We start from the raw sequence: 14599 nt of genomic DNA on the forward strand, positions 1-14599 counted from the left end.
ATGTACTTGTAAATGTCGCTTAATAGAATTAACCAATTAGAAATATGTATTATAGAAAATAGGGTTAATTTAAAAGATATTATTGGTTAATAAAACAGGTTAAATAACGTTGAATTATATCTAAATTTTTCTTGTAGAAATTCTTAATGATTGCTTATATCATAAAACAGCAATTATTTTACGCATTGTATCCGATTGTAGAGCACGTGTTAAAGACAATTCTATGAAATAGATGAAAAGTTAGTAATAACATGTGTAGTTACGAGTTCATTTGAGAAATTGTTTTTAACTTTAACCCATAATTTTTTTTGCCGAAATATAAAATACATTTTTCATTTTTATAATAGAAAAGACAATAAGTTTTATACGTTTCTGTTTTTAGAAAAATACTTTACATTATTACTATACTTTCTTTATTCGATTGATTGTAAATAGAAAAAGATGGGAGGATTGATAGCTAAATTAAAACGACCACTGCGTAAATTTAACATAGAAAATCGTGCAAATGCTGTTCTTTCAAGAAGTAAACCAATACCTGCCCCTAAACCTGCTGCTTCAATAAAGCAATTGCAACTAGCTCAAGAATGTAGGTTAATTTCAAACAAATTTTTGATTCTATCTATGTTTCAGATGTACTACTGTTCGTACCGCAATTAAAAAAAATTCATTCTATTTTTTAGTAAATCCAGAATTCTTGAAGGATCATTATGAAAAGAATTTAAAACTTAATGAACATTTAAAGAATGTTTATGTAACATCCACAGGACCAGAGGTATATTTATTAACAGTTATACTATATTCTAACATGAAAAAGTTAACGTTACTAATTATTGGAAATTATTTAGACGGATACATTGAATCAACCTAATCCTGATAGACCGTTACCAGTATCAAGAATCACCAAACACTTAGAATTTGGATTTTATGTACCGGACTCAGTTCCAATAGGAAAAATAACTTTGAAAGATATATTTCAACTTTTTATTTTGTATAAAGAAGATTCTGTAAAAAATACTTCTGATATTTTAGCCAAAAAATATAAATTAGACAAAGAAACAGTAGGTAAGACAAATTTCTTATTACAAATACAAAATTCTAAATCCATTGTTTCACATTTTTCATTGATATTATGTTTTTATGTTTTATAGACAAATTATTAGAATATTACAAGCTGTATCAGTTGATATTACCTAAACGTGATAATGGTAAAAGTTCTTTACAACAATTAACACAAGAAGAATTAGAAAAATATCAAGAAGAGAAGGAATCGAATGAACTTAATGATATAAGAAATAAATTACTGAAATAAAAAAATTACATAACACACATTACTGAAATGTATATTATACAATAAAATTGTATGGAAACGTACATTGTGTGTGACTTGTAAAAATGATAGGTACGAGTGCGTTTAAATATAATTGTTTATAATTATAATCAAAGTTATATAATTTTAAGTATATATCATATTTGTTTTTTCAGTGAACATAAAAAAAATACAAACATTCAAGCACTTTCTATTCAAAATGGAGTTACAAGATATATAAATATATATATAAATATTGTATAGGATACAGAAGGTAAATGTAAATTATATTTTATGAGATATAGGTGCAAACAAAAATATTTACATATATTCTACGTATTCATATATTTATTGCAATTATGTATCACAGTAAAATTATAGTAATACTTATACATATATAAACATAGTTTTCTAAAAAATTATTTAAATAGTCAGAAAGATATTTATAAACTGATCAAAATTCTTTTTAAATTCAGTCTAATTGCTCTTGCACTTTTTACATATGGAACACATACAATATGTCCATAATTATGAATGTAGTCTAACATAAGTCATATATCTTTTGTTCTGATATATTTAAAAGATTACATTTGAATACTAAATAAGTTCTATATAATATTGAAATAACAAACATTATTTAACGGTTCATTTTTGACAATATCGTGAAAATGACATTGATTTCATTTAGTTTAAAATAATGTGGTGTGAAATAACTGATAAACTCATTTTTTTATATTTTGACTTAAACCACTTTCATAATTATAAGCACATATATATAGATTTCAATTTTTTTTGTTTTAACATATCTATTATAATTATAATTATTAATACCATTTGATTAGAAATATATAATTTACTCTATCAATCATTGTACTATCACGTGTGTACACAATTTGTTACGTTATATTTATCGACGCAAATGAACATCGCGCTAGTAATAAATCCATTCTAGCTGCATTCTAGTTATAGATGAAAGTATTTATTATTTTTTTTTAATTCAAAATAGAATATGTATATTTTATTTTTTATTATATTTAATAATTTTATATGTATATATGTATATATATATATATTCAAGGATTTTTTTTTTAAGTCGAATAATAAATGAATCTGCATTAACTGTAAGTTATTGCAAAATCTGAAACATAAAAGATTAAGTAACAATCGATGAGTGAAAAAATATAAAAGTCTTAATAAATAAATATAATAAAGATTATTAAATTTAGATATATTCACATACTTAAAATAATATTGTAGATAATAATAATGGTCACTAGCACAGGAATCTCTTTGAATGTGGAAGAATTAGAATGAGAATGTGCGAGAAGAATGTCCTCGTTGACTTTACCCCATTCAGGAATGTCTTTTGTCTTGTCCATCATCCAATAAAAGCCTTTCATTCTTAAATGTTTTTTTAATTCATTGCCGATCTCCTCTCTGATCCGTTGATTGTATTTATTTAACCACCGGCGCTGCACATCATTATAAGTATATCACTGATAAAAGGACACTACAGCAGGACTGTTAGAAATATTATTGCCTTAACCCGAAGAATAAATGTTGTTATAAGAATACCACGAAAATATTAATTATTTCGGCAGAAGAACTTACGTGCATTGGTGTTAACATATTATAATCTATTAACTTAGGTTCGTATGGTACAAGAGTTACGTCCCGAAATTTTAAGAAAGTTTGTCCCGTTTTCTATTGAAATAATAAAATTATAAAATAATATAATAAAATAACAATGAATAGAAAAATATAGAAGACTCCTACCGATATGTTAGTAGTCACAACTTCAAGTATATTTTCCAAACGTACACCAAAATCACCCTTCTTATAAAATCCTGGTTCATTGGATAAAAAATATCCTGGTTTTAATGTAACAGACATACCACCTGTATACGATATACTAATTGGAGCTAAAAAAGAAATTCATTTAGTAAGAAGATTGTTTCAACTAATCTTTTACATGTTAAATACAAAATTATTAAAAATTTAACACACATTCGTGAACAGATGAAAAGTGTCCAATTCCATGACCGGTACCATGCATGTAGTCATTACCAGTACTCCAAAGAGGTTTCCTTGCTAATACATCAACCTGATCAGACATTAAATCATCTGGAAAAATTAAAGAAGACAATTGTATTGATCCAATTAATACACTCGTGTATGCCTTTTTTTGTTCTTCAGTAGGTTCTCCAAAGTGTAACGTTCTTGTTACATCTGTTGTACCATCTACAAGTAGATTAGAAAATTGATTAATATATCTTTATATGTATATGTAATATATTAACGTATTATTATAAAAATAAATATTAATTAAAGTTTATATATATACCTAAGTACTGTCCACCCGAATCGACGACCAATGTCGAAGTTTTCCCAATGGGTATATTCGTCAAATTAATTGGCTCGTAATGAGGTAATGCAGCATGAGCACCATAAGCAGCAATCGTTGCAAACGAAATATCTTTATGAAGTTCTTGTTCCAAACGAAACTCGTTTACTACTCTGGAAACTTGCATCTCATCCCATCCCTCGGAATCTAAAGAAATTTGTTCTTCCATGTAAGCAAGAAAATCACACATAGCCATGCCATCTCTGATATGAGCTCTCCTCATGCCTTCGGCTTCAACTTTATTTTTTATTGCTCTTAGATCAATGATGGGCGAGGCTTTCGGTAATCGTTTTTCAGCTGGAATCTGAATGATAATAAAATTATATATATCTGTAATATTTTTTAAAAACAATATTAAAGAACTATAGGAATAGGAATTAATAAGGAAACTCGGACACATAGATAAACCCTATGCAATTCCTAATACCATGGACGATAAAGCGTTTCATGATTCCGGATATTATAAGATCGAGAAAGTATGAACTCTATAAAATGCTTAAGTTTACATCAAAGAATATAGATGGAATCTACGTGTCACTCTTTGGTTCAATATTTGTATGTTTCTTTTTAATTTTTAATGTGGTAAATAAGTACTACATATCAAGTGGATAGACTAAACATACGTTTCCACTTTTAACCTTTATCTATGGTGTGTGTAATTAGTCTATTACGTGGGGATCAAGCTAATTGTAAGCTCAAGCAACTCTCTAGTGTTAGGGTAACATGTCAAAGAAGGTGTACCTTTGTCTAGTATCAACCAATCTAAATCTCTTTTTCAACACAGATTCAGATTTCTCATCTCTTTCTCTTTATAATTTTGAAATATCTATATATACGTAACTATTAATATTAGAATAAAATTGTAGAATAAAAACGTACAGAAGAATATATTTCTTTTGATGCTCCTTCTGCATACCCACATGGTGTTGGTAGCCAAACTTTGTTCCACGCTTGAGACATTGTCCTTAAATCATTCCAGATACATGTTTCATTGTGCCATCTAAAATATTATTTATTTAATATATTTAACATTATTATTTGTAACAATTATATAATGTAAATATCGTCGTACTTAACGCATTCAGCGTGAGAACAAGAGTCCATTTTTAAATGCTTATCAACAGATCGCAAAAGCTTATGTTTAGGTGCATAAAGATGAAGAGATCCGTGTGTAACGATCGCGTAGGATCTAAGAACAGGAGTATGGGGGAGATCATATCCTCGAATATTGAAGAGCCAAGCTATTTCATCCAATGCTGTAACCACAAATGCATCCGCCTTGGCAAGACTCATCTCTAATCTAATTTCCTTTATTTTTTCTTGCCACGTTTTTCCTGCATATTCGTCTTTCAATGGGTATGCTGCATAAGAATTGTAATTTGGCCGTCCTACTTGCCAGATCAAATCTATCAGATTTTTACGTACTGCCACCAAACTTATAGATGTATTTGCTGAATATAAACACGTTGAATTTTGAGTTAAGGAAATTTGATATATTTTCGTAAAATCGTTGAGTTGCTTAAGATAAAAAACATATATTATAATAATAGTTTTATTTATTTATTAAATTTAGAACTGAAGTTTTATTACCTAAGTCCCTTTCCCAAACTTCCCATGTAGCTGCAGATACTAATTTCGGATCTGCACCTATTTGAATGTTATGTCGATCTCGAAATTCATGTTTTAACCATTCAGTAATTGACGGAATCTAAAGCAGTAAAAGCGCAGTTACACTACAAACTATTAAAAGTTTTAAAAGGGAGGATAAGGAATTTTAGTTTGTCAACTTGAGTTATAATGTATTGGAAAAGTATTTACAGTTTTTTCCAAGTAAATAAAATGTGTGAGAGGAGGGTTATGAGTGTGTTATTTGTATTTATAAATTGTAGATTCCGCATTTTGTTTACAAAGTAGTGAAAATAAATTATGCCATTATTCAAATGACAGTTATTTTTAATTTATACTCTTTGCGGCGCTTGTGATTTAGTTATTATGTTAATCGCTACGTAAGTACTGAGCGAATTTTTTTTCTCTTATATCCGGATTAACCGCATAAAAATTTTATGCATATTTTATTTATCACTATTCGTATATCAGTGTTCATTTTTCCAGAATGAAATAAGAACTTTTTCTTTAACGGCAGTGCAAATTAAACATTTTATAATATTTGAAAAATACCACTCAGAAAACCCATCTTCCCATAACTCCTCCTACAGAGTAAGAGAAGCGAACGATCATCGGTGACTTCAGTCTTAAATTATATTTAAGACTGCAAGTCGTCCTCACGCTCAAGGAAGAGGGTTCCATCTCCTCATCGTGGCTGCACCGTCTCAGCTTTACGCTAAGCAGTTTTGAAGATATACTACAGAAATGATCCTGTGAAGTATGATCTTAAAGATCCCCAGTATTTGTCGTATAGATATACTATTCATGAAAACGTTTCGCAGTTGAGAATGAGCTTGGAATTTAGCCATCTAGTGTTCGGTTGACCAATTAATTCTCTCTGCATTCTATGTAGCTATATTTGAGTATATGTAAAGTAACGTATACATAAGCTTACGTAAAAATGATGAAAATAGAAAAAGTAACAAACAACAATATATATATTTAATATTAACTTATACTATATATATTTTATAATTTTAATCATTTTTTAATTTTCTTTTTGTCATGTTATTTTTTATATAATTTATATATAAACATGAATAAAGTCATATACTAAATCGAAACGTGATATTTATGAGATATAAATAAGATTTACTCACGGGTTTTCGTCCTTTTTTCATTAGTATCCAATTGCAATCAAGTTCTAAATCTGCTTGTAAATGATATCTTCCATCCGTCCACAGAGCAGCTTTTGCCAATGTTACGACTGCGTCTCCAGCACTGCCGTAAAATCCAGATAAAAATTCTCTTCTCATATCTCGTGGATCGACAGTTTCGCTCTAATAAACAATAGACGACTAAGTATATAGTATTATTTTAAATAAACAATTAATTTTTAATACAATTGATCATTTTAGTATGCTTAGGCCACTGCATTTGATCTTTATTTTTTTGATATGTTTTATATTAAAATTTTGTTTATATCGCAACAAAGGCATAATTTTGTTAATTAAAACAATTCATTTCATAAAACATTTTTAATTACTTTTTAATAAATGAAATATTGCAAAAAGAACGTTGGAAATTAAATGAAGCTTTGAAACGTGTTATTATAAATTTGACTATTGCGATACCTCCAATGTATATTATATGTGTAATTTTAATTTATGTTACCTGATGTTCGTCGTCCGATGTTACAATGTAACCATGAAGTGGTGCTGTTTCAACTGATGAAATTCGGACCATTTCAGATCTCAATTGTCTTAATCTCAAAGATGTATCCTTTCTGTTAACAGGTTGATTCTCGATGTGTTCGCTTAGAGGACAATAAGATCTCTTAGCACCATTGTAATTGTAAAATGATAATTCTGGAATCTTCTGTAACTTTGTTACGCCTGTAACAATATCAATTATGTGTTATATATTTAATAATTTCATTCAATTCAAATTATTTAATTATTTTCTTTAGAAAAAAAAATATAAAATAAAGAGAAAGAAAACAAATCCTCAAAAGAATATAAAAAACCATTTGGAGGCGCCGGGCATCGATCCCGGTACCTCTCGCATGCTAAGCGAGCGCTCTACCATCTGAGCTACGCCCCCTGGTTGTATTCTACTGTAATAAAGTTTTTTATAAGTTTTATAGTACTCGCATGTTAGAGGATATTTAATATAACATATATATTATATTTATTATATATTATTATTAAGATATTATTAGAATATTATTATTATTAAAATTATTACATTTTAAAATAAATGATTTCAACGATTATGATTTCGATTTGAATTTCAACATCGAATAGAAGATGTTACAGAAGATTAAGTATAAATTCGAATACTTGGGGGTATAATAGAATTACAGATTACGTAACTGGATAAATGTTTATAATTAGCGTGAAGTACTTAATTAAAAACAGTTTGAAACTTTCTGTAACCTTTTTTTCATATCTCAGCGCCATCCGTGCGTTAACATCATTATCAGAAAATTTACGAGGACGAGATAAAGTTTGTTTAATAATTTTTAATGCAAGATTCACATGTACTTATGATTCATAGATCATTTTTATAAGACAGCGTTTCTCAAACTTTTTGTCGTATGACCTCAATCATTTGTTTGTAATTATAGATACTATACCCTAAATTTTAATAATATTGAATTTTTAAGAACCTTGTAAATTAATGTTACTATAGTTTATTTTAAATATACAGCTATTACTGTGGTGTTTTTGTAAAAACTCGTAAAAGCATTTTACGAAAATTCTCGGATAATTTCTTACAAATTAATTACTCTTCACAATTTAACATAAAGTAGCAGTTATCATTTCTAGCGGTTCATTAAAAATTTAACACGATCATTTAGGATGAAAAGAAGGCTGTTAAAGAGCAGGGCTTTTTTAACATAATTCTGGATCGCGACCTAAAATGGTGTCGCGTAAATTTGGGAGATCGCAGAAATGTTTTACTAACATTTCTGGACCCGCAAAATGATCGAAAATTAATTTAAATGAGTTTATAATAGTGAAAGAGAAGATAGAATAAAGAAGATAGTTTGAGAAACACTTTTATAAAGCATTAAGGATATTAATCTTTTGTACAGAGCTGAGATATGGACAGAAATGAATTAACAAAAAAAAATACTTTTTAAAAATTAAAAACAAAAGAAAAATGTAAATCATGGGAAAAGATCGTCGATTTGTTTTTTAGAATTATTGCTATGAAATTTTCCATACCCATATGCGTGTGTTGGTGTCACGAAAAGAGCTTCAATGACATTTTTCCAAATCATTTTCGATTTTGTAGTTAAAAAAAGAAAATAAAATGATATCTCGTGTCTATCGAATTGACGAGAGATGTATTTATACGTATATATAGATATGCATGCAATTTTATAATGGAATTTTTCTTATGCCTTTATGTCAAAGGATATGATTCCTTTTAAAATAATATGTAATGCGACTCTAATTTGTTACGTGACTTGTTTTCTGCTCGCTCTGTTGATCGCTCATATAATCATCATCGTGTCGGTTATCCTAAATCATATCTTTTTACGCATCCTTTTTATTAATTAGAAAAGAATTTTTTTTTAATGAAAAGATTGTCAACTTTGGAAAATCGAACATAGAGAACGAGAATTTTATAATTTTGACAATTTTTTTTGAGAAAGATAGAAAAGGACAAAAATTGAGTTAAAAAAGCCGGAAGAATCGAATTTACAAACAAATTGTTCAGAAAGATGCATGCTCAGAGCAGTAAGCCAGGAAATCCGACGCTCATAATTCATTCTAACAATTCACATCGTAATTTAGATAGATAATGAGAGAGATTTGAAAAAAAAATAAAATAAAATGCTTTTGATTTAATATTCTTCCTCGATAAAGCAAAATACGTAGCGTGTTATTATGCGGCCTATGCACGCCTTTGATTGTGCAATGTCATGCAGTACGGTTAATTTTGTTTTTTTTTTTTCTCTAGATGGCTACAGATACCAGACAGAAGCTATAAACGTTCAGTCTGATAGCAGGATTATTTCAGACGGTCAACATGTCGCTGATCAAGTTGGTGGTTTCTGCTTTGGTGGCGTTTGCCTGGGTTACTGCTGAGGAAGAGGTTCAAGTGGAAATTCCACAGGGTCCACTAAAGGGTTTAAAAACACAAACAGTATGGCACAATATGCCGTATTACAGTTTCAAGGGAATACCTTATGCAAAGCCTAATGTTGGTGTTGACAAGTTCAGGGTAATGAAAGAGAAAATAAACAGCAAGCTAAGAGACTTATTGATCAAGTTTTGAACGTTTAAATCAATTGGATTAAATTGTATGTTAAAAGATGCCAGAGCCTGCTGATTCTTGGGAAGGTGTTTATGATGCTACCAAGCATCGTTCGACCTGTCCATTCTTTTGCATGCTTAAACAAGATCTTTTGGGAGATGAGGATTGTCTCTATCTTAACATCTACACTCCAGAAATGAACAAAGATGCTCGTAAAGCTGTAATGGTTTGGATTCATGGTGGTGCCTGGAACGCAGGATTTGGAGATGATGCCATTTATGGGCCAGATTTTCTCGTCGAACAGGACGTCGTTGTCGTTACTTTCAATTACAGACTCGGCGCTCTTGGTAAATATATTTCATGAAGTCAATGAAAATGAAGAAATGGATTAGGTATGTTTTTTAATTATTAGGTTTCTTAAATACTGGCGATGAACATGCTCCTGGAAACGGTGGTATGAAGGATCAAGTAATGGCACTTATGTGGGTGAAAGATAATATACATTACTTTGGAGGATGTCCAAACAGAGTCACCATATTTGGTCAAAGCTCAGGTGGTGCCTCTGTTCAGTATCACATGATGTCTCCGATGTCAGAAGGTAATATTGAAAAAGATAATATCATAATTGAAAGAAAAACTATCAAGAAAATTTTATTACATTTAGGATTGTTCAACAACGTTATTGCTCAAAGTGGAACAATACTCAATCCATGGGCAGTAGAATACAAACCCAAAGAAATGGCTTTTAAATTGGGTGAGAAACTTGGAATTCGTACCCAGGATACTGGTGAATTGGTCAACAAACTCGCTGAATTTTCTGCAAGAGATATAGTTACAGCGACTAAAGAGATGATGAACGATATTGTAATTATCCTATTGTCAATTAAAGTTCACATTGTTCGGAAAATAAAATTATCAATTTCGTAATGAAAAAGGAAAAAATTAACAATAATTATTATTATGTTAGATTGAAATCTGTGTTATCGCGATCATGACCGGAAATAGACTAGACGTATAATTTTGTAAATCTTTAATTTTAATTAGTTTCTATTTTTTATATTATAGAATACAGCGAATGGACATTTACAAGCATTTGTACCATCAGTGGAACATGATTTTGGTCAGGACGTATTCTTAACAACTGACCCTTGGACTCTTGTGAAAACTGGAAAAATTGCTGATGTACCGATTATGGGTGGTGTTACGTTAGAAGAAGCTAGTTTCTTTGCAGAATGTATGTATATGATAAATATTATATTTAATAATATAATATTTTAAATATATGATAATAAATTTCTAACAGAATGAATTTAACTGATATTTAATTGTTGTATTTAGTAATGTTGCCACATGCTGAACATTTCAATAATCAGTTTGAAATATTCTTACCTGATGATCTAAACGTAACCGATCCTACTCAAAGAAAACAATTAGGCGAATCTTTAAAGGAATTCTATTTTCATGGTAAAGACATTTCTAAGAATACCCTAAAAGAATTCACGCAGGTAATTATTTATTAATTTGTAATTTTATAGAAAATTTTCTAAAGTGAACATTGTTTGATAACATTTTGTACATTCTAGATGTTGACCGATGCTTATTTTACTGCTGGAGCTGCATTTTCCCTAAATTTTATAACTCACAGAAATACAGCACCGGTTTATCAATACATATTCGAATATGAAGCTCCATTTGGTATCATGAAAAATGTGGTTAACTCTGAGAAGGGTATGCAATAATTAAACAAGTTATAAAATTACAATTATAAATTATTTCAAAGTAAAACACATTAATATTAAATAAATGTATCTTTCAATTTTTAGGTATAGCCCATGGGGATGAGTTAGGTTACGAATTTTATTCGAACGTTTTCAAAAATTTACCTAAATCTGGTTCTCCCGAAGAAAAAATGACACGGATTATCACTAAATTATGGACGAATTTTGCTAAAGATGGGTAAGTTTTATACTTAATACGAAATATTGATTTCTTAATAGAGGCGGATTTAGGTATGGTCAGTGCTTTTTTTATGATGTAATGCATTGAAACGACGTTCCGGTACCTTTTTTTTTACAGTATTCTTAATGTTTTAAAAGCAAATAAGAAATATTGAAGAAAGACTGAGAATAAATAAAAAAGGATAAAAAAACAATTTTTCGACAAGATGACAAATGATTTGCAACAACTCAATTGAATTTGGGTTAATTTATGTTTTTTGGATAGGCTTCTAAACAATATTAGTCCAAGGCCCTTAAAGTTAACAGTCTGCCTCTGTTTCCTAATTATCTAATAATTTTATCTATTTTTTTTTTTCAGAAATCCGACTCCTAAGCTAGACGAAGACATTACTATCAATTGGGAGCCAAAAAATAGAGAAGTATGCAAATATATTCACATCAATCAAGATTTGAAAATGGACGTACATTTATTAGGAGACAGAGTTCCATTGTGGGCAGAATTATATAAAAATGCTTTCAACTCATAATTATCAATGCACATATTATATTCTATAAACATATATATCATATATATGTATTAGTTATTACATCATTAATCTATATAACGTATAATAATTTTTCTTGTTGCATGTAGTAGTTATTAAGTAAATAAACAAAGAATTCTTCCAAAAGTATTTCGAAATAAATAAATAAACTATTATAAAATCCATAAGAGAGTTAAAAAAATTAATTTTATCGAGAATAAAATTGTGGTGTCTAATAGCGGTGTCCATTGTATAATAGTGTCCTACTTATTATTTCATGGTCACTATTGTGGTTCATTATTCGCTTTAATATATAAATCATTTTCAATGCTACGATTTCTGATATGATTTGATATTTTTTAAATTAGTTGATAAAAAGAAAAAGAAAACAATAGACAAATAGGTAAATAAAATTAGATTAAAGAAAAGGAAAGAGAATAAAAAAGATAAGAAAAAGAAGAAACAAAATCGATGAGATAGAAAGAATAATATAAGAGAACGAGAATGGTTAGCAAAAGAGAGAGGAATCGTGGAAGGATAGAAACGTGAAACGAAAGTGCAAGTGAAATTCGTTCTCTTTGTTACTATCACATTGTCGTTATCGTTCTACTATTTATTCACCACTCACTTTTGTGCTTCCGATTGATCAAGCTACTAAGAGAGCGAGTAGGTTGCTGAAGCATCAGCTTATCTGTGAAATTCACACTGTAAATCATGCGTGCAATAGTATGAGTTTATCGACTGTGAAATCAGTCATTAGTGAAAATGTGTGTGTTTTATTATATGATTAATCATAACGAATGATGACAAAAAAGCAAACAGATTTTTCTCTTTCTTCGTGTTTATGTGCTTCGAGTATTTTTGTTTTATAATTACATTTTTTTTTATCCAATCTCAAGTAAAGTTTTTTTCATCACGTTGGGAGTGATTTTTCCAGGTCAAAAGAAAGTATAATCATTTGAACAGGAGGTAGAGAGAGAGAGAAAGAGAGAAAGAGAAAGAGACAGCATGATTTAATTTTGTTTACATTGTCCAAAGAGATAAAGATATAAGGACAAAGAGAAAGATGATTAAATTATCCGTAGGAGTGGATCACAACTTGAGATGATGTTTAGAATCTGACGAGTGAGATAGCATAAGAGATCAGTAGGTCTCTTTCTCGTCTTTCAGCATTTACAAGTTGATCATTTTAATCGCTGATCAGCTTTCGTTATCATCACACAAGATTCAAAATTTTATCTAAAAGCAAAAATGAACTTTTATATCTAATTGTGTTATATCATTGATTAAATTTCTGATTCTTTTTAAGAGACAACGATGTCCAATAATTATGACCACAATAACAGACAATGAAGATGGTATTATAATAATTAATTATATTTTTAGGTATAGTGTGATATATATCTATCTCTTAGTAGGTTAAACAAAAAAAAAAAATAAAAAAAAAAAAATTAAAAAGAGCTAAAGTCAGGTCGAAATACATATCATTAGGATACAGAAGATTTTTCGTGTCGTATCTTTGTCTCTTTATAGTCCAGGTCACGAGATGATTTTCAGTATCTTGTTACTAGGGTAACATGAATGTGCAAGAGATTCCAGCTTCTCAGCAATCTTCTGGACCAATAAGCTTTTTTATTCTCTTTTTCTATCTTTTTCTTTTCACTGTTTCTCGTGTATCAGCATCGATATCTTGCTACATTTCCTTGCGTATCTCTAGTTCGATACAGACATATTATACTTACATATATCTATCGATTGTTTGAAAATTATTGGTAGCTGTCGAAGGGGACTCGTTCGGTCCGTCAAATTTATGAGTCTCGTCTTCGGAGGCCAAAACGCGGAATGTTTTAATAGGCTGTCATAAGAACGAGAAAGTTAAACAAGAGTTGAATAATTTTCGGGGGTGAGTCAGATCTTTGCTTAAATATCAGGAGGGTATATTAGACGACCATAGGATTGTCTTTGATTTAGAATGGCTCGAGGCTTTTTCTAACAGGAGATTAGGAATTTCATTAAGTATGTTTTAAGGGATGATATTTATAATAAAACTATACTTTTATTGTGGCTTTAATTATTATTGTAATCTCTTTTATAATTATCTTTTTATTATCTTCCCTTTATGTTTTTTTATTCTTCTTATATATGTTAATATATTTTTTTATATTTTTTATAATTAAATTATAATTATCTTTATATATTTCATTCAATAATAGATAATTTCAAGAAGAATAAAATTTAAAAACATTTTTTTATCTTCTTACAATGTATTTTTCTATTATTTTCATTCATGTCTGTGAAAAAGAGATGAAATACGTGTATATAATATTACATTATATTTACTTACATTTAACGTACATACATATTATATAGAATTTTGCAATTCAATGAGTGACAAGAGCGAGCGAGCGAATGCCGTTGAGTGGATGAATGCTGGCAAGTAAAACTAAACATCCGGATAGTAGAATGACTAGAGGGTAACTGAAGGGTTGTTGGGTCAGAGTAGATAGATATAGAAACTACTTTTTATTAT

The 14599-nt window shown here is 29.2% G+C and overlaps 3 protein-coding genes and 2 non-coding genes across 7 annotated transcripts in view; 2 read left to right on the forward strand and 3 right to left on the reverse strand.

The window, feature by feature from the left end:
• Nucleotides 1-59: 59 nt before the first annotated feature.
• Nucleotides 60-1710, forward strand: LOC122516465 (protein NDUFAF4 homolog). Of its 2 annotated transcripts, none has more exons than XM_043634283.1 (6): nucleotides 60-239; nucleotides 383-586; nucleotides 681-772; nucleotides 846-1062; nucleotides 1149-1399; nucleotides 1483-1710. In XM_043634283.1, exons 2-5 carry the CDS (start codon nucleotides 442-444, stop codon nucleotides 1307-1309), a joined length of 615 nt encoding a protein of 204 aa, XP_043490218.1. In that variant the 5' UTR covers nucleotides 60-239; nucleotides 383-441; the 3' UTR covers nucleotides 1310-1399; nucleotides 1483-1710. The 2 variants fall into 2 exon arrangements, with proteins under 2 accessions (XP_043490218.1, XP_043490219.1); XM_043634284.1 differs by having other exon boundaries at nucleotides 436-586.
• A 429-nt stretch (nucleotides 1711-2139) lies between these two features.
• Nucleotides 2140-14599, reverse strand: part of LOC122516209 (xaa-Pro aminopeptidase 1) — a 36160-nt gene continuing 23700 nt past the window's right edge. The window contains exons 2-12 of one of the 2 annotated variants that reach the window (XM_043633840.1): nucleotides 6990-7210; nucleotides 6476-6655; nucleotides 5301-5418; nucleotides 4783-5161; nucleotides 4590-4710; nucleotides 3651-4014; nucleotides 3314-3547; nucleotides 3083-3228; nucleotides 2918-3010; nucleotides 2547-2778; nucleotides 2140-2444 (exon numbers count right to left, since the gene is read on the reverse strand). In XM_043633840.1, coding sequence (XP_043489775.1) covers nucleotides 2422-2444; nucleotides 2547-2778; nucleotides 2918-3010; nucleotides 3083-3228; nucleotides 3314-3547; nucleotides 3651-4014; nucleotides 4590-4710; nucleotides 4783-5161; nucleotides 5301-5418; nucleotides 6476-6655; nucleotides 6990-7210 — 2111 coding nt within the window. In that variant the 3' untranslated portion in view covers nucleotides 2140-2421. Of the gene's footprint in view, nucleotides 2445-2546; nucleotides 2828-2917; nucleotides 3011-3082; nucleotides 3229-3313; nucleotides 3548-3650; nucleotides 4015-4589; nucleotides 4711-4782; nucleotides 5162-5300; nucleotides 5419-6475; nucleotides 6656-6989; nucleotides 7211-14599 lie in introns of those variants that run through there. The other variant, XM_043633841.1, reaches the window with a different exon arrangement.
• Nucleotides 5887-6103, reverse strand: LOC122517255. Its single transcript, XR_006303760.1, has one exon. It is a non-coding gene; the product is annotated as a small nucleolar RNA U3 (small nucleolar RNA).
• Nucleotides 7346-7418, reverse strand: Trnaa-agc. The gene has a single exon. It is a non-coding gene; the product is annotated as a tRNA-Ala (tRNA).
• LOC122516210 (venom carboxylesterase-6-like) lies at nucleotides 9360-12099 on the forward strand. The gene is made up of 9 exons (XM_043633843.1): nucleotides 9360-9554; nucleotides 9646-9934; nucleotides 10000-10185; nucleotides 10252-10451; nucleotides 10653-10821; nucleotides 10926-11092; nucleotides 11171-11315; nucleotides 11411-11543; nucleotides 11904-12099. The coding sequence occupies exons 1-9, from the start codon at nucleotides 9360-9362 to the stop codon at nucleotides 12070-12072; spliced, it is 1653 nt and encodes a 550-aa protein (XP_043489778.1). The 3' UTR covers nucleotides 12073-12099.

Source organism: Polistes fuscatus, unplaced genomic scaffold (genome assembly GCF_010416935.1).
Source record: "Polistes fuscatus isolate 324 unplaced genomic scaffold, CU_Pfus_HIC Scaffold2, whole genome shotgun sequence".
Taxonomy (NCBI): domain Eukaryota; kingdom Metazoa; phylum Arthropoda; class Insecta; order Hymenoptera; family Vespidae; genus Polistes; species Polistes fuscatus.

Bases quoted from the DNA above. Each gene is read 5' to 3' on its own strand.
- LOC122516465 (XM_043634283.1), top strand. From the start codon at position 442: ATGGGAGGATTGATAGCTAAATTAAAACGACCACTGCGTAAATTTAAC. The intron at 587-680 runs GTAGGTTAATTT...TCTATTTTTTAG, and splicing joins ATTGCAACTAGCTCAAGAAT to TAAATCCAGAATTCTTGAAG. The intron at 773-845 runs GTATATTTATTA...GAAATTATTTAG, and splicing joins TAACATCCACAGGACCAGAG to ACGGATACATTGAATCAACC.
- LOC122516210 (XM_043633843.1), top strand. From the start codon at position 9,360: ATGTCGCTGATCAAGTTGGTGGTTTCTGCTTTGGTGGCGTTTGCCTGG. The intron at 10,452-10,652 runs GTAATTATCCTA...TTTATATTATAG, and splicing joins AAGAGATGATGAACGATATT to AATACAGCGAATGGACATTT. The intron at 10,822-10,925 runs GTATGTATATGA...TGTTGTATTTAG, and splicing joins AGCTAGTTTCTTTGCAGAAT to TAATGTTGCCACATGCTGAA.